We start from the raw sequence: 22932 nt of genomic DNA, 5'->3' as shown, positions 1-22932 counted from the left end.
GACATAACTGGAATACTGTTAAAAGTGGCATTAAACCCAACTCACTCACTCACTCCCTCAGACAGTCTTACACAGTGTCGGCAGTACTAACCTAGACTGCCCGTTGTGGAAGGAAGCTCCTTAGAGTCCTCTTCTCCTTCTTCTCCCTCTCCCAGATCGTCATCCTGTGATATACAATTCACAATCAGCTTCTCAACCTATAACACCATGCACTTGATTGGGTCTTAACAAGGCAGTGTTTCTAATGTACCAACTACAGGATGATGAATTACTTCTTCATCATCAACTTCAATGTGAATCACAGAAGATGTATTATATCAAAGGTCCATCATGTGTTCCAAAGTGGACCAATTTGTGATCGGAAAGGAAAATGTATACTCATAGCTTTGCCACAACGAAAATCCACAAAATAAGTGTTCGTGAAAATCTGGACAAGTACCATTAACCCTCAACAAGAAGAATCTGACAGTTTACTATCTGGAGGACAATATGTTTCCCTCCACTTTAAACTGAACAATACTTCTTGAAAACTAGGTTCACCCTACAAATTAGCGATGCTAAACACAACTTCCTTAACCGACGTTATGTTGGGAATTCCATGTTAAAGGTGTAACTACTTAGGTTGAAGATCTGTATGAACATTGCAAGGTAATCAGAGGATGACATTATCATAATAACAATAAAGTGATTATTTGTTTGCCAGACACTTAGGTCAAAAGTGTGGAACTGAGAAAAACATAAAGTGACTAATTCCTCGCAAACATAGGAGCAAGTCAATGCTGTCTACCTTGTATCTCATACTTATTGCTCCTTGAACAGATATTCAAAAAGTAGGGTTCAAAGAGTCTGCACTTTTTTCGCTTTCACAACATTGTAGGGAATTTCTTTCCATGCAGGACAATCGTATTTATATCTGTATTACCGTATTCAATGTAATAAGCACCCAGGGCGCTCTCAAAATTAGAAATAGGGGGCTCTTATTAGAATATTATTTGGGTGGAAAAAACAGAGATGAAAGATTAATTTCGTGGTTTATGCTGACAGCCTGAAATGTTTATGTACGACAGATATATTTTTCCAGAATTTCATTGCCCATAATTAAGGGTGCACATAACACACGAGTGCGTATTATACGCGGATAAATAAGTCTTGTCTACATTGATCAATCAGAAGGGGTGCTAATTGAGATTGTTCACTAGTCAATATGTAAACAATTATCGCCATGGGCGCTTATTAGAGAGGGGCGCTTATTACGTCGAATACGGTATATTCATTATCATTGTTATACATTATCATGGTCAGTATAGTAACAGAAGCTCTCCATTAAAGCATCACATGAAAAAACAGGCAGCCATTTTGACAAACAAATAATGGCATTGTTCTGGCTGTGACAATATAGTGAATGCTAAGATATAATCATTTTCAATATCTGGATTATTACAAACATTTTGAAATAGTAAACTACTGACCAAAAGATAACATAACTATGAAATAAAACATGCAAACACAATGTAAACATAACAACAGAGCCATGCTGATCTCCTAGGTGTTGAGTTATACATGGTCCAGGCAGTTATCTAGGGTTCCAAACTAAGCCCCCCCCCTTCCTTGGCAGGCAAAAAGGCCAAACATAACTTATTTCGTTCAAAATCGGGAAAAAGTTCTTATTTTCTTAAATCCAGAGGTATTCAAAAATTGTGTTCAATCAATAATGTAAAGCATCAATACAATTTCTCTGCATGAAGATTTGAGGACACCCCATAGAAGGTCGAGTCAGGTGAACCCAGATGAACACCCTTAATAGTACATTCTAGGTAGTACACCCTCAATAGTATACCCTCAATAGTACATCCTCAATAATACACCCTTGATAGTACATCCTCAATAGTACACCTTCGATAGTATACCCTCAATAGTTTCCCCTCGATAGTACATTCTCAATAGTACAACCTCAATAGTACACCCTTGATAGTACATCCACAATAATACACCCTTGATAGTATATTCTCAATAGTACATCCTCAATAGTACACCCTTGATAGAACATTCTCAATAGTACATCCTCAATAATACACCCTTGATAGTACATTCTCAATAGTACATCCTCAATAATACACCCTTGATAGTACATTCTCAATAGTACACCCTTGATAGTACATCCTCAATAGTACACCCTCAATAGTACACCCTTGATGGTACATCCTCAATAGTACACCCTTGATGGTACATCCTCAATAGTACACCCTTGATGGTACATCCTCAATAGTACACCCTCGAGAGTACACCCTTGATAGTAAACCCTTTTGGGTGTAGATGCCAGGGTCCTTAGAATCGACAGGATGTATAAAATATCCACAACAAAATAATTGAGCTTTATATTTTTGCATCCGGAACTCCCCAATAATATTCGTTTTCAAGACACTGAATTCAGACATGATTGTCTGACTGCTTTGCTGACTCCTACCAAAATGTTGGAAGCTTCAAGGCTGATTAGCTGATTAGACAGTTCATCTAACATTACCTCCTGTGCTCATATATTTCATTTTCCCAAATCTTACAATAACAAAATATAATATGCAATATGAAAAAAGAAAAAATTGTTTAATAAACCTGTAAAAACCACCATTGCTATACAGAAAAATAAAGATCCGGAAAATACTGTGTAGAATTAGTAGGAATGAAATTGAAGTCAGTGAAATGATACATGCTTGTGAAAAAAATCTAAAAAGATGTAAATAAAATAACATAAATCTCACAAACAAAGTTGTCTGAACATTGACTCACAAACTCTGATGCTCCGGAATAAGGACTTTGTCTGTATTTTGCCTTCATGATAAAAATTGACAGATGATTGACAAGTGATGAGAGATGAAAAAAACATAATACGTTTCTAGTATCTTCAACTGATTCTGGTTCTAGCTTAATCAAAAAATAGATTGTAAAATCATTTTGTTTCATTTATAAAGAAATATTAATGATTAGGGATTAGTCATGTTCATATTGAAGATGTGAACATGACGAATTAAAAATATAAATAATCTCTCATCAAACATCTGAAAAAGTATTTTTCACCAGATTGAAAAGTCAGTTGGGTTAGAAAAGTGCATTTGGTTGGTGACAGCTTGAAATAGATTGTAATACACAAGAAAGGACAAGAGTGGTACTTGTGCTTTCCTAATTCAACACATAGTTCTTCACCCGCTATGTGACAGATTCCATATAATCTCATGGGTGAGTTAGTATGGTTTTACGCCATGTTTTTAGCAATATTCCAGCAATATCATGGCGGGGGACACCAGAAATGTGCTCTGCACTTTGTAGCCATGTGGGTATCTAACCCGGGTCTTAGGTGTGATGAACAAATGCTTCACCCACTAGGCTACCCAACCACACCTTGGGAATTGCTCAATTAATGATACACTGGGAAATATAAATGAATTCAGCACATAAAACTCTACTTACGTGAGATGAAGGTTTTTGGCCTTGTTCTATTTCTTGTTTCCGTACCTGAAATTTTGAAACAAAAATAAAGTTAGTTATAAAAGTCAAGAGTAACAGTAATTTATATTTTATGATATCTCACTGACACACACTCGGAGAGTTCAGTGATATATTCAGTAAGGATGTGTATTGGCAAAAAAATTATATTGTATGCATACATATATACATTTATTACTTGCCCGTGAAGAGATGACCCGTTTAATAAACATACAGCTTTATTACACATTGTGTAATACCAAAACGCGTGCTTATGTACTCTCGGAACACGTTTCACGAACAAATATTGAAAGCTCTCAACATCCCTTGGCTTATTCAACAGCATTGTGTGTGGAGATGATAGGTCACTGGGAGGAGCTTATGCACACTCGATGACCCCAGCAACCTTGTTGCTAGGCTGACGTCACATGGCATTGTTTCGCCGATGGATCTTGCAACACAATTCAACAAATTACGTCATCGGGTATTGTGACGTGATTGTAAACTTTGAGGTGCAAGGCCCCGTTCCACAAGGCGATCGTACTCTAGCGCAACGACAGTCATTACCCTTAGAAGTTAAATTATGTGAGTTGTGACAGCCTTAGCACTACGATAATTTTGTGGGACGAACGCCTGAATTCTAAAGGTGGACCATTGTATGATATTAAATTCATAGGTTTCAACTTTTGACGTGTTTGAAGTATTATTCTGTTAAACTCAATTGGATTATGCCATGGATCGTGTAGGTGTCAGCCTATTTACACTCAACAGTATAATTATAAAAACATTATAAATGACAAGTAATAAATAAAATACTAAACTCGTGAATAGTTGTGGTATCTGACTCGCTTCCGCTCGTCAGATACCACAACTATTCACTCGTTTCATAAAATTGGTATTACACGGGAGCTCGTTTAGTATTCTATATATATCACTTAACTCTGATACTATGTGTCAGTGAGATATCGTACAATATAAATTATGCCTGTATCGAAATGTATGTAGAGCTTGTTTATGTTTGTTTTATAAACATTGATGCAAAATTGTTTACAAAACAAACATAAACAAGCTCTAAGTGTTTGCAAGAATTATTAACTAGCAATCTGATAGGGACATTACTCCGACTCTCCGCTCCCTAACATCTACTGTTAAAATGAAGAAGTATCGTAAACATTATTATATGAGGGAAGGGAGGCTACTCTAATTCCCTTTACCAATCCGCCATGGTTACAACTCATCAGACATGTTTTCCATGTCGAAGTAATATGTTTTGCGAAAAGAATGTTTATTTTAAACAATGAGAATTGCTTGTTTTTCGCTACCATCAGGTATTTTCCTTAAAAAAATCCATAAAGCAAGCTAAATAAAAATGTGTCCTGAGCTAAAAGGACAAGCTGATAAAGTGCCCGACACCTTGGAGCATCTCTCCAACATCTCATCTGTATCATACTTACAGCTAGCTCAGCTATCTCAATCTGCCTTCTCTTAGTAACAGTCTCAAGAGCTTGGACTACAGGCTCTGACCTTTCCTTCATGGGGAAGTTGGACACCTCGAGGTTCGAGTTGAAAGCCTGCAATAGATTCCATGTGTACAATTTCACTTTGAAAACATTCAACAAATTGATTTTACAGGTTATCATGTTTGCCATTGTCAAAAACATTGCTATCATCTTCCCGAGGCAAGGAAGTTAACTGACCATAAAAGTCCTGTTTCCACCCTTGCCGAACTAGGCTGGAATTTCCAGACTCGAGCCACCAGTGGCTATTACAAGTTTTGTCCCTTCAAAGTCCCGCCTATTGACCAATCAGATTCCACCTCTCTTATCACTTGCATTTGCTTCAAATAAAATGGCCACGCCCAGTCTAGACAATCTGATCGATAATCAAAATCTACATTGTTCTAAAATGGGTCTTACTTCGCGAAGTGCATCAAATCATGTGAGCACTTTGATTAATAACATGACAAGATTTGGAAAATATCTGTTGATGCCGAGTTGGTGGTACACATGCTATGCAAATCCTGCAATCGACCAAATCTGGACGGCAGTTTACGAACTGGATATTGGTTTCGTTAGGCAATTTTGATTAGATATGCAAAGACTCGTTAGTCCAGCCAAACTCCATAATACCAGCCTAGTTTGGCAAGGGTGGAAACTGGACTTTCCTAGTCAGTTAACTCTCTTGCTTCTGGACAATTAATTGTTATGGGACCCATTTAAACTTTCCTGTTGGCGAGTGTTTCTTACTTGGAGTGCTCTCCCCTTGACCTTCATTTCATCCCAGCACTCCTTCTTGATCATGTCTCGTAGGTACATCTTGGCCAGATTGTCGAACTCGATCTCTTCTCTCACCTGGAAAACAAGAAAGATGCAATGAGTAAAGTCACTCATTGTTACTCAAATGAATTTTTAAAACAAGGTTTACAAATACAATATTACATACACATCACTGATGTGCCAGACAACCCTGCTGATCTATTTACATCCCTGAGTAACATCCCTGCTGATGTAGTAACATTCCTGCTGATGAAGTAACAACCCTGCTGATCTAGTAACAACCCTGCTGATGTAGTAACATCCCTGCTGATGTAGTAACATCCCTGAGTAACATCCCTGCTGATGTAGTAACATCCCTGCTGATGAAGTAACATCCCTGCTGATGAAGTAACAACCCTGCTGATCTAGTAACAACCCTGCTGATGTAGTAACATCCCTGCTGATGTAGTAACATCCCTGCTGATGTAGTAACATCCCTGCTCATCTAGTAACATCCCTGCTCATCTAGTAACATCCCTGCTGATGCCTACCCTGGCTATCTCGGTGTTTCCAAGACTCTGTAGTTTGGTTTGTTCGTCTACATCCAGATCAAACTCATGTCGGCCGAGCTTCTCAATGTCAGGCAGAACCTCATTATCCTTCATCATGTCTTGAATCTGTTGCAACACACACAAATCTATGTCAACACAGTGATCCTACACAAGGACACCACAACAACATAAGAAGATCAAACATAGGTCTACATATTCACAGTTAAAGAGTAAAAGTTTGTGCTTCAACAACAGACAAGGAAAAAGTTTAAAGGGAATACAAAAAAGTCATTCACAAACTTATACCACCAATCACATTACTTTTCATAATGATAAGTCTTTTGCATTAATAACAAAAACTGTTCCTAAATTTTACTAAAATCTATGGAATTCTAGGTTGTAATTTTTCCCTGTCAGTGTATACTTCTTGTAGCATAGATGGATTTAGTTTTTAGGCTGATTGCATATCATCAACCCAACAAATATTAATTTAAAGAAAACAATTGACTTAAGTTAAAAGTTTGAGAGGTTGCTGAGTGTGTACTATAGTTCCTGAAACTCACAGTTCTCCGGATGTCTCTGATCTGGGTCCGAAGCCCTGTCTTGGTTTCCGCATAATGCTGATCTTCATCTATTAGAGCCTACAAAGGGGGAGGAATACAAGGATTATGCTACATGCAATCCTTGTAGGTCCTTGTAGGATCCAGCATTTTTAAAATGGAGGGGTGAAAATATCAAAATCTTTTCTCAGATATATTTACTGCCTACAACATACTCCCAAAGGGAAGGTATGGACCATACGTAGATCCAGAGGGAGGGGGCTGTTAAGTTTTCAGTGAAAACTGAAAATGGGATAAACAAATTATTAAACATTTAATATTAATAAGAATGAAAATATCTGTCGAAATGATTTTGATATTAACAATCATGATTAACACAATATGGAAACAATATAAAGTATAATATATTCAACAGTGATATAAATAGAGCGTGATATGATTTAGGCGCTTTAGTTTGTCCGAAGTTATTCGCAGTGAAGTGACAATTACAATGCACTTGAAATCAGGTAGCGCAGTCATGTCTAAATATAATCAAATATTTAGTACTGAAAAGAAATTTTTCATTATCAGACGGAATAGAATAAGTGCAGACATTACAATGCAGATTATAAATCATGAAAATTCCAATTTGACAACGAAATTGACAGGATACATTCAATATGCAGAAAATGTATTCCCAGTGAAGCGAAGGCAAGATTAAGCAGCATAGCGTTGTCAGTGACAACTAGTTTTCAAACCTCGAGTTCGCGCTCCTCTAACCAAGTCGCATCCGCCTTAGGCGTAGGAGTAGGCGTTTTGTAGATAATATCTTGGTCAATTGCCTCCTGCTTTTTTCTCTCTGTCCTCTCCTGTGTGCAAAATGGTGATCAAACTCATGCATTAACAGTGACCTTCCTACAATGGTTTGATAAAATTCATTTCCTCTATAAATAATAATGACATGTGCATGTTCATGCAACTACGATTATGCAAATTAAGTTCTGAAATAGATTAAAAAGTATATTTCCAAATTATATAAATTAAATGACTAAGAATATAAGTAAAACTTATAAGATTATTTAAAACACATGCCTTCTATGAAAAATATGAATTTGTTCAAAGGAGCATTTTTGAGCCTAAAATGTTAAATGAAGAATCGGTCACCATCATAATTCTATCCCATTCAGTAATAGAGATTTTGACTCACTCACTGTTATCAATATTCAGTTCACTGCTTCATAAATGCTCCTTTGACAACATATAACAGCTACATAATGTTTTTTTCTAAGTGCATATTATTTTCTCTTTAAAGTCTTATATGTTCAAATTAAGAACAAATCATAAACACTGAATCTGAAAGGGTGCATAGAGATTTAATGAACCACATGCCCCCAGTTTCAATACCAGCAGAACATAATAGTTCCATGTCCAAACTATTGCACTGCATTTCAAAACAGTTTTAACCAAGGGTAGACAACTCATGATGTGATGAGGCCATGCATGCTATGACTGCAGACTTATCAAACATGCGACCTCAACCTGGAGATCTTTGTATCTTAACTTTTCCGCAAGTTCTTTTCCAGGGTGTCATACCAGTACCCATGTGGCATTTGGCTCTGGTGACTCTCTGATATATCATAAGGGCTAAACACTGGATCTGGTCACCACGGTAACCACAGAACTACCAGCAACTGGTGGTACAAGGTCCGTGTTTATTTAACATGTCTGGGTTTTTAGTTTGTTTCTGCAATATGTCGGCTATATGACGGTGGTCTGTAAATAATGGAGTCTGGACCAGATAATTGACATCATGAGCATTGGTCCACACCATTGGGATATGATGACATGCTTCAACCAAGTCAACAAGTCTGATAACCTGATCCCATTAGTTGCCTCTTACAACAAGCATGGGTTGCTGAAGACCAATTCAAACACAGACCTTCATGGGAGTGTCCTATCCAGATTAAGTAAGCGAAAGGCATCCAAGTCTGCTTGGCATTTTAAGCTACGAGATACGAAGACCATTTCTAACCCAGGTCTTCATAGGGGTATTTTACAGTTCATCAGGTGACGCTAAGCAATGCCATCAGCAAGGAGTAGGACGGGTTTGGCAGGATGGATGCTTGACAGTTTCTTGGGCAACACTGAATTCTACCTAACACCGAATCAAGGATCAAGAAACATGTGGAGTCTCGAAACTAGCCCCTCTTTGACCAGCAGTAACTGGGTACCAGGTAGGATGAGATGGTCATGTGGATGAGCCATGAGCATGCTTTAAAGGGCAAGTTCACACGGAAATGAACCTTTTTTTCTTGTACTTTTTCCACATTAAAAGTGTTAACATAGAAGTGTCATAGACAAAAATATAAAAACATTACATTTAATTAACATATTTTTTGCACTAAAACGATTTATATTTTTCACATTTACCAAGTGTTCTATTTCCATAACAAAAACACCATGGCTTATGTCCCTTGCAATATGACGTCATTGGTGCCAATTGATAAACATTATGACGTCATCATGCTTTGTTAGAGCCGCTTCACGTGGTGTAGGTACAGTTTTGTGATTCTAGCATCTCAGATGCCAGCCAGAATTGTGTTATGCTGAGTCACCACTGCGCCGGAGTGTGTCGTAGACCATGTTGTTTTACCGCAAACTGGTCCTTGGTATCTTTTGCGTTGAGAATAGACAGGGACCCAGTTGAATTGGCACCAATTACGTCATAATCTAAGGGGGATAACTCAGGCCTATTTCGCTCGTAAAACGAAGGCCTCATAACGGCATATCACTTTCACACTATTGTGAGCTTCCTACTTTAACTGTGAAAAAAATGAGTTTATATTTTCAAACACAGATACTAACTAATTCTAAAATTGCGTTTTGTTTAGAAAAAGAAAGAAAGTGATTTTTGCGTGTACACTTCCCCTTTAAGGATGGATACAACACAACATTAATATGATCACAAAATTAAAGACTCTTGTCTGATCAGTTTCCATGCATAATTTCATCTACAAGGAATGTCTGAGTCTGTCTATGTCCGAGTCTGTCACTGACTGTTCTGAATGGTCATATGTGCCTTGGTTTAACTTACCCTCTCTTCCTGTTGCAGAACAGATGCAGAACGAGACACAGGCACTGGTACATTCCATTCAGTTAGACTCTGAACAAAGTCATCTTCTTGTTGCTGTAAGGTAATCAGCCGTGCCATCCTTGACCGAGCTATTTCTATAGCCGATTTGGCTTTACTTATTCCAATCGATGTGAAGCTGTAAAGAGAAGAAGATGGTGAGTTTCTTTGCCCGAGCTATGTCTACAGCCGATTTGGCTTTACTTATTCCAATCGATGTGAAGCTGTAAAGAGAAGAAGATGGTGAGTTTCTTTGCCCGAGCTATGTCTATAGCCGATTTGACTTTACTTATTCCTGTCGATGTGAAGCTGTAAAGAGAAGAAGATGGTGAGTTTCTTTGACCGAGCTATGTCTATAGCCGAATTGGCTTTACTTATTCCAATAGATGTGAAGCTGTAAAGAGAAGAAGATGGTGAGTTTCTTTGCCCGAGCTATGTCTATAGCCGATTTGACTTTACTTATTCCTGTCGGTTTGAGGCTGTAAAGAGAAGAAGATGGTGAGTTTCTTTGCCCGAGCTATGTCTATAGCCGACTTGGCTTTACTTATTCCTGTCGATGTGAAGCTGTAAAGAGAAGAAGATGGTGAGTTTCTTTGCCCGAGCTATGTCTATAGCCGATTTGACTTTACTTATTCCTGTCGATGTGAAGCTGTAAAGAGAAGAAGATGGTGAGTTTCTTTGCCCCAGCTATGTCTATAGCTGACTTGGCTTTACTTATTCCAATCGATGTGAAGCTGTAAAGAGAAGAAGATGGTGAGTTTCTTTGCCCGAGCTATGTCTATAGCTGATTTGGCTTTACTTATTCCCGTCTATGTGAAGCTGTAAAGAGAAGAAGATGGTGAGTTTCTTTGACTGAGCTATGTCTATAGCCGAATTGGCTTTACTAATTCCCGTCGATGTGAAGCTGTAAAGAGAAGAAGATGGTGAGTTTCTTTGCCCGAGCTATGTCTATAGCTGATTTGGCTTTACTTATTCCTGTCGATGTGAAGCTGTAAAGAGAAGAAGATGGTGAGTTTCTTTGCCCGAGCTATGTCTATAGCCGATTTGGCTTTACTTATTCCTGTCGATGTGAAGCTGTAAAGAGAAGAAGATGGTGAGTTTCTTTGCCCGAGCTATGTCTATAGCTGATTTGGCTTTACTAATTCCCGTCGATGTGAAGCTGTAAAGAGAAGAAGATGGTGTGTTTCTGTTTTTTATAACATGTACAATAATAAGTCCATTTATAATTTTGGTCCCTCAAATCCTATGGGACAGAACAAAAAGTGCCCTAATCATACTTACAGGTCTAATGACAAAAACGACTAGTACTCACTTCCACGCGAAGCAGATGAGGACTCCATCGTAGCCCGAGGACAGGAGGTAGTGACAGTCCTCGGAGAATGTGGCGGTGTGGACCCCGTCTAGATGATACTCATGGGGCATGATGGAGACATGGCGGTCCTGAAGAGACACATGGGCCTGGGGTGACTAATTATCATACATGCCATGACATAGTAACTATATAGTCATATGAAAGAACTTGGTGTTCGCTAACTACTTTTGAGTAGCTTATATAATCTTGGGTCTCAGGATTGCATGTACAAGCAAATAACCATTTCATTTCTACTTGACAAAGAGTATTATAACTCCCATCTCCCAACATGCAACTATAACTATGCTGACTGTCACCACTCATTATTCAAATATAACTGTCATTTTAAAAATGTGTTCTTGGTTCACAGGCTTTCCGTTACATGTGAAACTGGCCATGAACTTGACCTATACAGTGTATCCGAAACTGACCATGAACTTGAACTATACAGTGTATGTGAAACTGACCATGAACGTGACCTCTACAGTGTATGTGAAACTGACCATGACCTTGACCTTTACAGTGTATGTGAAACTGACCATGAACTTGACCTATACAGTGTATGTGAAACTGACCATGAACTTGACCTCTACAGTGTATGTGAAACTGACCATGGCCTTGACCTTTACAGCGTATGTGAAATTGACCATGCACTTGACCTCTACAGTACATGTGAAACTGGCCATGAACTTTACCCCTAAAGTGAATGCGAAACTGACCATGCACTTGACCCCTATAACTGACCATGCTGCCTTTGGCTCTGAGCATGATGCAGCCATCAGTGCCGTAGGACGCCAGCCACCTGTTGTGAGGGGACAGCATGATCTTTGCTCCAGCCAGCTGATGACCTGTGAACTCCGTCTCAGCCGACAAGTACGCCTCAGGGCTGGTCATCTGAAATATAGGTTACACCATGAAAACATCATGTATGGTACATAATGAACTGATCAAGGAGTAAGTTTTTCTAATGTTAACAGCATCCCAAAGACTTGTAAAATTTCAGGCTTTTGGGGGCCTCCTTTCTACATTATCACTATTCTGTTTCAGGTTAAATTCACTCTCTGGGGAAAGTGTTGTGGTATTGCCCACATCAGTATACATCCCTTTTGCAGATATGCTTTTTGACCAATAACTAGACGTCTGAAACCATGGCAACACCCTCCATCATGCCGATTTTCTTTCAAAGTCATTGTTTGAAATCCATTAGTAATCTGATTTTTACTCTATGATATCCAGGTGTTTGACAAATCACAATGAAACAGTCTTCAGTTGAATCTCGTTAAGTAAAAACAGGGCAACCAGAAAGAATGGATACGCAGATACTTTTGTTGCATCCTTCTCTATATTTATTCATCATCATTTAAAGCAAGAGTCCTTTAAGTAAAAAGAACATGCAAGTAGAATTCTACCTTAGTCCCGAGTAATTGAATTTTGGCATTGGTTGTTTAACTAGAAAGGAATATGTTTTGCAAACACTCCATTGGTGTGTGTCATCTCCCAATAACTGAAACCGGTAGAAACTAAGTAGAAGATGTAAATAACTGAGTCTGGACCAGACAATCCAGTGAGGGATATTGTGAGCAATGATCAGGCTCGGTTACTTGGTTGACTGTGTGTCCATGTTCCCCAGCGGAGTGGATAGTTTTTCACAATATCAATTTACTGGATTGTCTGGCCCAGACACAATTATTTACAGGCCGCCGTCATATAGCTGGAATATTGCTGAGTGCGGCATTAAAAAACAAACAAACAAACATTCCGGTGGCTAGTCCATTGTAAACTTCCAGCAATTCACATGTGATACAACTCCTAATACACATACAAGTCGTTTCCAACAATTACATTTTAAGGAACTGCAAGACACACAAATTAGGCTTAAAAAGATAAAGTGCGGGTGGGCTGGTAGGCAGGCGGGGGGGTGGGCGTTATTTTGTTTTGTTTTTGTTGCTTGTCAAACTAGTATGTAACCAAATAAACAGTTGTGTACCTTCAACCTGGGAAAGGGCCTCCCTACATAAACAAGCATACAAACTAAAGGTGTGGGCAGTGCCTGAGAACCAAGACCATCATTTGTTTTAACCTATGCAAGAGCTACCTACCTTCCTGGGTTTAGTTTCAGGCACAGCAACACTGTAGATCTTCTTGGTGTGTTTGTTGATGGCGTACAGAGTGTTGTTCTCACCGAACGCTGCCCCCTCAGTTGGCACAGTCAGGTGGAACTGCATCTTGTTGATTGCCTCATCTCGGAAGTCACACTTCAGGCTGTTGTAGCTGATCTTCAGATCTAATCAATGATGATCATAATCACAGTGAGAGTGTTAGGTTTATTGCTGCTGTGGTCGGCATGTAAGTTATATCACAGCATGCACGTCAGTTGATGTGGGAGAAAAACGAAATGAGGCAGGTTTTAGATGTTACCACATTCATGAAATAATAACCATGGACATGGGGCTAAGAAACCCAAAAACATAATCAGGGCAAATTTGGTGTTCCATCCCCCCAGCCCCCTCCAACCCCTAGCCCGATAATAGGTTTTTGGCAGGCCAAAGGGGCGTAACTCTGCAAAGTGAATTAACAATGGTTGCTTAATGTAAAGCCGATGGGCAATTCCATCAAAATTCTGAGTCCTTCTCTGAGATTCAAATTTAAAATTTCAGGTTAAGGCCAGACCATGAAATCCAAGCATTTCCAGCCTGTTCAGGCTTCAAAGTTGCGACTGAAATGATCGCCAATGCGACCTAAATTTCAATTTGTCTACTGTCTAAAATTCAGAAAAAAATACTTGTATCTATATGGCTACTTTGTAAAAATTAAAACTCTGAGGAATGCTGACCTTGACCTTATGATGCAGCAAAGGCAAGTGACAAAATAGTAACCCTTCAAATATCCTCAAACTTAGTTAATTGAAACAAGTTTCAGAAGGGATATGTTCCTTTAACATCTAACGCTCAGGTAAGTTTAAGTAGATAGAAGTCTCCCTATTGTCTGCGTTTCTGTAAGCAAATCCACAATCATATGAGAAGTAGGGCAGATTACTTAACTCTGTCCATGTAGTGGACACCACAGTATATATAGTAACTTCAGTGGGAGGAGTGACAGATCAACTGTAGTAATTTGAATGATTTGTGGTTCTTAATGTCTTTTGAGTATATACATAGTCATCATAGGATATATATATATATATATATATATGATGACTTGTTCGTTTGTTGTTTAATCACAATCAGCAATATTCCAGATACATGACAGTGGTCTGTAAATAATCAAGTCTGGACCAGACAATCCAGTGATTGATATCAGGAAAATCGATCCACGCAATAGGGATACAATGACAAGCATCAAGCGAGCCTGACCACCCAATCCTGCAAGTTGCCTCTTATGACATGCATAGGTTTCTGAAGACCAGTTCTCAGCCAGATGTTTACAGGTCTGTTACATGGTGAAGAGATTATTACCCTGATGTGTTTTCATATTGTCAGTATCATATGGAAGTAATAAATATGCACTATGCCATGGTTCGCAGATTACAATTTTGATGAAATTTACATACAGAAACACAGGAAGGTAACAGTTTGTGTTTACCGTTGATCAGCTTGTCTGTGAGGCTGAAGACAGTGAGCTTGTTTGCCCCTTGATCCTTGTCATGTTTGTCATTGGTTGTGACCACAACCTGCACGTTCTGGCCGCTGGTGTAGTTGGTGATGGTGTTGATGCTGCCGTCCACAACTGAAGAGGAAACAACAGACATTGATAAGCACAACCCTACCAAACAAAAACATAAGAGAGCTACCAAACTAGGGACTATGTACACACTTTAAATAGAATTAGCCACACAAATTACAGAGACACAATCCCCATAAAATCTGCATCATAATGATTAAAACCCGCCATATTTTCAATGGAACCCAACCAAAATCACGCGAAACGGAGTGCGGATGTGCAGATCTGTTACAGTGCTCACTGGCTGTCAACAAGCATCTAGAGAGAACCAATGCGATGAGTGTTTGTTCTTTTTAGTCATTAATCACATAATTTTAAAAGGTATGTAGATTTTGTAATAAATGACTGAAAAAACGCAAAATGCAATATTTATTTAACACAAAACTCAAAATATTTTAGCTATATGTCGGCCTGTAAATAGTCGAATCTGGACCAGATAATCCAGAGACTGATATCATGAGGTATGATGACATTCAACCACAGAGAGCGACTATTCATTTTATTATATATCGTACGTATCGGTGTATCGTGCACAACAATCGTCCCAGCCCTGCTGAACATCCTGCACTATTTGAACCCATGATCATAGATTTCTGGCATATCTACGGGAAGCAACAGGGAATTCTGTTACCTGTGCCCCCTTATGTGACCAACATCCATGCAATACCTGTATACCCGTGCCCCCTTATGTGACCAACGTCCATACACAACCTGTATACCCGTGCCCCCTTATGTGACCAACGTCCATGCATTACCTGTATACCCGTGCTCCCTGATGTGACAAACGTTCATGCATTACCTGTATACCCGTGCTCCCTTATGTGACAAACGTCCATGCATTACCTGTATACCCGTGCTCCCTGATGTGACAAACGTCCATGCATTACCTATATACCCGTGCTCCCTGATGTGACAAACGTCCATGCATTACCTGTATACCCGTGCCCCCTTATGTGACCAATGTCCATGCATTACCTGTATACCCGTGCCCCCTGATGTGACAAACGTCCATGCTTTACCTGTATACCCGTGCCCCCTGATGTGACAAATGTCCATGCACTACCTGTATACCCATGCTCCCTTATGTGACAAACGTCCATGCATTACCTGTATACCCGTGCCCCCTGATGTGACAAACGTCCATGCATTACCTGTATACCCCAGCCCCCTAATGTGACAAATGTCCATGCACTACCTGTATACCCGTGCCCCCTGATGTGACAAACGTCCATGCATTACCTGTATACCCCAGCCCCCTAATGTGACAAATGTCCATGCACTACCTGTATACCCGTGCTCCCTGATGTGACAAACGTCCATGCATTACCTGTATACCCGTGCCCCCTTATGTGACAGACGTCCATGCATTACCTGTATACCCGTGCCCCCTGATGTGACAAACGTCCATGCATTACCTGTATACCCGTGCCCCCTTATGTGACAGACGTCCATGCATTACCTGTATACCCGTGCCCCCTGATGTGACAAACGTCCATGCTTTACCTGTATACCCGTGCCCCCTGATGTGACAAATGTCCATGCATTACCTGTATACCCGTGCCCCCTTATGTGACCAATGTCCATGCATTACCTGTATACCCGTGCCCCCTGATGTGACAAACGTCCATGCTTTACCTGTATACCCGTGCCCCCTGATGTGACAAACGTCCATGCATTACCTGTATACCCCAGCCCCCTAATGTGACAAATGTCCATGCACTACCTGTATACCCGTGCCCCCTGATGTGACAAACGTCCATGCATTACCTGTATACCCCAGCCCCCTAATGTGACAAATGTCCATGCACTACCTGTATACCCGTGCCCCCTGATGTGACAAACGTCCATGCATTACCTGTATACCCCAGCCCCCTGATGTGACAGACGTCCATGCATTACCTGCATAGCCCAGCACTGAGAAGTTCTGGGATGGTCTTCCATCTGCTACAAACACCTCGTCTCCCTCGGGGGCACTCAGGATATATCTCCCATTTTGATCAAACCTGAAGACCACAACATGCATCATTAGGATCAATATTTCTGCACCTTGTTATCATCACTTCAAAATGCCAAACAACAATCTGTCAGGCATAATTCAGACTAGATAAGAACACAATATGCAGATGTCCAAAGCAAAGTACCACAGTCCCGGCAGTCATGACCTGGCATTACGCCACTGCCACATGTAATTTGCATATCACGTGACCAGACTCAACAGTCCGGTCCAATGGAAGCGTTTCAGTGTGCTTTATAGATTGTCTAGCATAATAATGAAAATACACCAGCTGTGATGGTGTTTGCTTTGTTTGTTTGTTGTTTAATGCCACACTCAGCATTAATCCAGCCATATGACAGTGGTCTGTAAATAACCAGACAATCAAGTGACTGACATCATGAGCAACGATCCATGCAATTGGGATACGATGACTTACATCAACCTGATCCCGTTAGTCGCCTCTTATGACAACATAACTTTACACATCAAAGTGAATGTATTGCTAGTTTTTCAAGTTTAACAATAATATTTCAATGAATGTGAAACATTATATGACATACATTTATCTAAATTTGTAGATTTTAATACATACACAGTAAAAAAAGTGTTGCACCCCCACATTAATACGTTTGATACATCACAACATTTAAAACGCCCGACTCTGGTTTTAATGGTAGGTATTCCTTGGGGATCTGATGTGAAATGTGTAATGTTTTCGGAGGGAAGATGATCACCAAAACGTAGCAATCAGCACGTGAATTGCATGGTGCATGACATTTGCAGATTGCAGTATCTTCTTAAGCTCAACATCGCCTATAAAAGATGTTCTCTGACAGCCCAGTTTATTGTAACCCACAATGCCGGGTAGACGATTGTCAGAAGCAGTCAAGTGGCAGATTATTGGCCTTCATGGAGCAGGTCTTTCGTTCAAGGAGATTGGCAGAAGAACCGGACATCACTACTCAACAATAAGCCGTTTGGTCAGAAAACACGCACAAACTAATGATGTAAGGAATCGCAGACCCTCTGGCAGACCACGTAAGACCACAGTTAGAGATGACAGAGCGTTGTTGAGGGTGGTAAGGCGTCATCCATTTGCTACAAGCACAACCTTGAAACGTCTTTGGCTTCCTCGTCAACAGTTCAGTACCCAGACCGTGAGAAATCGTCTTAAAGCTGCAGGGTTGAAGTCCAGAAGGGTTATCAAGCGACCTAAACTCACAGACAACCACAAACGACTACGTCTAGCCTGGTGTAGACTGAGACAGAACTGGAACTTGAGGTCCTGGAGAAGAGTCCACTGGTCGGACGAAAGCAGGTTCCTTCTGCATGTTGTGGATGGCAGAGTGAGAGTATGGAGGCGTCCTGGAACAGCTTATACTGCAAGAAACATCATGCCAACTGTACCATATGGAGGTGGATCTGTTATGGTCTGGGGATGCTTCTCATTTGATTGTAAGCTTGATTTAGTGACCATACGAGGCAACTTGACAGGGGAGCGCTACATCCAAGAGGTGCTGAATCCAGTTGTGGTGCCCCATTTTGACAATCATCCACTGGCCACCAGACCGATATTCATGGATGACAATGCCAGACCACATCGTTCACGAGCTGTGACCCAGGTTATCCACAACAATGCTCTGACGCAGATTCCATGGCCAGCAATGAGTCCAGATCTGAATCCTCTGGAACATGTATGGGACATTGTGGGACGCCTGATTTATCGTCGGGACCCTCCTCCACAGAACTTGCGTTAATATGAAGCAGCATTACACGAGGAGTGGCAGCAGCTGCCCATGGAGCAATTCCAACGTCTGGTGAGGGGTATGAGACGAAGACTTCAAGCTGTGATCCAAGTGCTTGGTGGAAGTTCTCGATATTGACTTACTGTGTTCGTCAAATCTCCATATGACATTCTTACCCTATTGGATGAATTTGGTCACTAAAAATTATTGAGATGTCACCATACTTAATGCGTCTTCGTTGTTCGTTCATTTTTCGTAAAAGTTCAGCATGAGATTATTACATGCCATAAGGTCATGGAATACCCCATTTAAGTTCATTGTATAGACAATACACTGGTTTGTTGGTATACACGAAATCCTGGTTATAATATTAATTCGGTTATCTTTACACCCTTTCAAAACACCCCTCCATGAAAAAGTATAGGGGGTGCAACACTTTTTTTACTGTGTATAGTAAAAAATGATGAAAAACGTATGTAACTTGTTGAATAAACTGGGTAAGATTTGACAAATCATCACATCGTGCTGGCCTGTGGCATAGAGACTAGGTTGAAGTCAAGGAACTCAGAGTAGGAGAGAGGCAAAATACATGATGACGTATTCACAACAGAAACAAACAACCAGGGTGCCGTTGTACAAAACAACCTTAGCGCTACCACTGTTGTGCGTCCATGTTAAGGTATGGGAGATACGATCACCTTAGCGATACCACTGTTGTACGTCCATGTTAAGGTATGGGAGATACGATCACCTTAGCGCTACCACTGTTGTACGTCAATGTTAAGGTATGGGAGATACGATCACCTTAGCGATACCACTGGTGTATGTCCATGTTAAGGTATGGGAGATATGATCACCTTAGCAATACCACTGGTGTACGTCCATGTTAAGGTATGGGAGATACGATCACCTTAGCGATACCACTGTTGTACGTCCATGTTAAGGTATGGGAGATACGATCACCTTAGCGATACCACTGTTGTACGTCCATGTTAAGGTATGGGAGATACGATCACCTTAGCGATACCACTGTTGTACGTCCATGTTAAGGTATGGGAGATACGATCACCTTAGCGATACCACTGTTGTACGTCCATGTTAAGGTATGGGAGATACGATCACCTTAGCGATACCACTGGTGTACTTCCATGTTAAGGTATGGGAGATACGATCACCTTAGCGCTACCACTGTTGTACGTCCATGTTAAGGTATGGGAGATACGATCACCTTAGCGATACCACTGTTGTACGTCCATGTTAAGGTATGGGAGATACCATCACCTTAGCGATACCACTGTTGTACGTCCATGTTAAGGTTTGGGAGATACAATCACCTTAGCACTAAGATCCCTTTATACAATGGCGATCTGTGCATCAACTAAGGGCCACAACTCTGCACCAGGAGGTGCAGTTTCTTCTACTTCTATTGTTTGCAGGAGAATGTAAGCAGAGTAACTCACTGTAGATGAGAGACTGGGCCGCCATACATCCGGAACCTGTGCACCACTCTCAGTTTCCCTATGTCCGCCAGGTCCACACAGAAGATGTGCCCCGTCAAGGTGCCCACCAGGGCAATGTGAGCCAGGGGACTGCAGGCCAGGGCTGTTGCCTGAACCAACAGATATATATGGATACAGTTACGCACACAATATGAAGCACTGTAAAAAATACTCATATCCCCCACCAACATGAAGGAAAGGAGCACTACTGCCATTTTCAGTCTAAGTCAAAGTCGTTGCCATGGAAACTCGAAAATGAACTTTTTAAAAATCCGAAACTATCAAAAGGCACCACTTCACCACAAGATCTATCCATGTGCCAAGTTTGGTTAGGATATCTCTCATGGTTTTGGGGTTCTGCTCAGGAAACAAAACGTGACGGACGGACGGCACCAGAGTTACACATAACCTATTTGTGTAAAATCCCCCCCAAAATATTCCAAATTATGATCAATTAACTTGCATACAGAAACACATGCATTAAATGAAAAACAAGTGTATATTTAGAACCGTTATATACTCTACTGCAGAGTATGCTACGCGATAGTGCTTCCTCTTATTTTCATGATCACAAATACGTCGCTGTCACGAGCTTCAAATGAATTCCAGACTTGTGGGACTTCCTGTCAACAACCACACGTGATTACACTGATGGTTCTGTTACCTGAGCTCCTAAGTTGACAGAAGACAGGAGCTTTCCATTGTCAACTTTCCATACTTGAACTTCCCCATCTTCTCGGACGCTCTTAAACACAGATAATGCCAGTCATCAGATGTTGTAACAAACGTCCACAACTTAATACAAACAGTTTCAGAATAAGAAACAGAAATTGTTACCAAATACAATGCATATTGCGAAAAGACCAATTGTTCCAACAAAAGAGTAGACCATTTTTTCATGATCATGTTTGTTGGTTGATGCCACACTCCACAATATCTTAGCAATATGACGGCAGCCTGTAAATAATCAACAATCCAGTGATCAATTATGTGATCAGTATACGATGGCATGCTATCAACCAAGTCAACAAATCTGACCACCCGATTCATTGGATCGTCTCTTACAACAAGTAGAGGTTGTTCTGAAACTATTCTAACCCTGAATCCTCATTGAGTCCATGATTATGATTTCTTGTAGAGACTAATAACTTTATATACAATCGGTATAGATAACTCTTCAAATAATACACAAATCTCTGGTATAAAATCTTTGATCAGGAAAAACCTGCTGTGTTGATTGTGAATCAGAAATTATAATAATCCAAACAACAGAGCAATGCTTACAAGATAAGTTTCCATTGCCGCTGACAGAAATTTGAGCGGTCGCTTATGCCATTGAAGGGGCTTTGAGCGGCATCCATATCCGCTGACAGCGCTTTGAGCGGTCGACATTGCCACTGACAGAACTTTGAGAGGCCTTTGAGGGACCTCTAATGAAGCTGATGGAGCTAAGAGCTGCCGCTAATGCCGCTGACGGAGCTTAGAGCTGCAGCTATTGCCGCTGATGGAGCTTAGAGCTGCCGCTAATGACGTTGACAGAGCTTACAGCTGCGGCTTTTGCCACTGACGGAAATTCGACCGGATGCTAATGCCGCTGACGGAGCTTCAGAAATTATAAGAATCAAAACAACAGAGCAATGCTTACAACAAATGTTTCCGATCCTGTTGCCATGGCAGAAACAGCAATAATCTGCCCATGGTGGAAATCTCGAAGTAGAAACAAGCTCTCCGGCAGGCCGGAATCATACAGATGGATGCTTCCCTGGAAGGTAATAATGACTTAGACATGTCCTTGTGGATCAAACCTGGACACACTAGTAGAAATAACATATAAGTAATATTAAATATATATGATAAATAAATATTCATAATAATATACTACTCAAAGAAGGTCAAGAACACCCACTTCTTTCATATAACCCTGATCCGTCACCATGACAGATTCACTCCAGTAATACATGTGTAGGAAAGAATCGGGAATTCTTAAACTTCTTTGAGTAGTATATATTAATTTTGTAATGTTTATCGCTTGCGGCAACTTATGATTAAACTTAATGATTTTTTCTTTGTTCTCTTAATTTTACAGTCTGACATCAGATATTGCCTGCTTGGGATAATGGTCCAAACATTGTCTCCACGGACAATCTGGGCATAGCAACTTCTGTAGGTGACCTTACCAGGGGAGAGCACAGGGCCATTCTGCTGAAGTTGGGAGAGAAGGCCAGAGACGAGATGGGTGCTCCCACATTGCACTGCTCTGCCACCTTGAACTCATCTCCGCCTGTCTCGATTCTCCTCAAAACACCATCCTGTACACAACCGGAAGATGTTAGACATCAAGCCATTCATTTAACAGATATTATTAACACACACACACACACACAAGAGTAATGAGACCCACAGTCTGAAAACTTGAAGTTTATAGCCAGAACTTAATTGACTCATTATATCTTAGTGATATAATTTGGAGCTGACAGAATTTTACTAGACTCAGGCTTCAGAATACTGGATTTAGTTGCAGACTGCCTCCGTTGTGACCTGAACCGTGAAGATCCGGGGTAGAATAGGTCTTCAGCAACCCATGCTTGCTGTAAAAGGCGACTATGCTTGTCGTAAAAAGGCGACTAACATGATCGGGTGGTCAGGCTAGCTGACTTGGTTGATGCATG

General features: G+C 40.4%; 1 protein-coding gene across 2 annotated transcripts in view; it reads right to left on the bottom strand.

Moving 5' to 3' along the window:
• LOC139452449 (cilia- and flagella-associated protein 43-like) overlaps positions 1-22932 on the bottom strand; it is a 48727-nt gene that overhangs the window by 13488 nt on the left and 12307 nt on the right. The window contains exons 8-25 of one of the 2 annotated variants that reach the window (XM_071233934.1): positions 22441-22572; positions 21909-22025; positions 20928-21008; positions 20225-20373; positions 16923-17026; positions 14886-15029; positions 13403-13587; positions 12048-12197; positions 11265-11392; positions 9917-10091; positions 7581-7691; positions 6847-6924; positions 6284-6409; positions 5724-5828; positions 4932-5048; positions 3463-3507; positions 2785-2826; positions 92-164 (exon numbers count right to left, since the gene is read on the bottom strand). In XM_071233934.1, coding sequence (XP_071090035.1) covers positions 92-164; positions 2785-2826; positions 3463-3507; positions 4932-5048; positions 5724-5828; positions 6284-6409; positions 6847-6924; positions 7581-7691; positions 9917-10091; positions 11265-11392; positions 12048-12197; positions 13403-13587; positions 14886-15029; positions 16923-17026; positions 20225-20373; positions 20928-21008; positions 21909-22025; positions 22441-22572 — 2062 coding nt within the window. The remainder of the gene's footprint in view (positions 1-91; positions 165-2784; positions 2827-3462; positions 3508-4931; positions 5049-5723; positions 5829-6283; positions 6410-6846; positions 6925-7580; positions 7692-9916; positions 10092-11264; positions 11393-12047; positions 12198-13402; positions 13588-14885; positions 15030-16922; positions 17027-20224; positions 20374-20927; positions 21009-21908; positions 22026-22440; positions 22573-22932) is intronic. The other variant, XM_071233935.1, reaches the window with a different exon arrangement.

The sequence above is a fragment of the Haliotis cracherodii genome, unplaced genomic scaffold (assembly GCF_022045235.1).
Source record: "Haliotis cracherodii isolate W230 unplaced genomic scaffold, xgHalCrac1.p SCAF_9, whole genome shotgun sequence".
NCBI classification, from domain to species: Eukaryota; Metazoa; Mollusca; class Gastropoda; order Lepetellida; family Haliotidae; genus Haliotis; species Haliotis cracherodii.
Note: the sequence above shows the minus strand (reverse complement) of the source record. Positions and strands in the feature narration are given on the sequence as shown.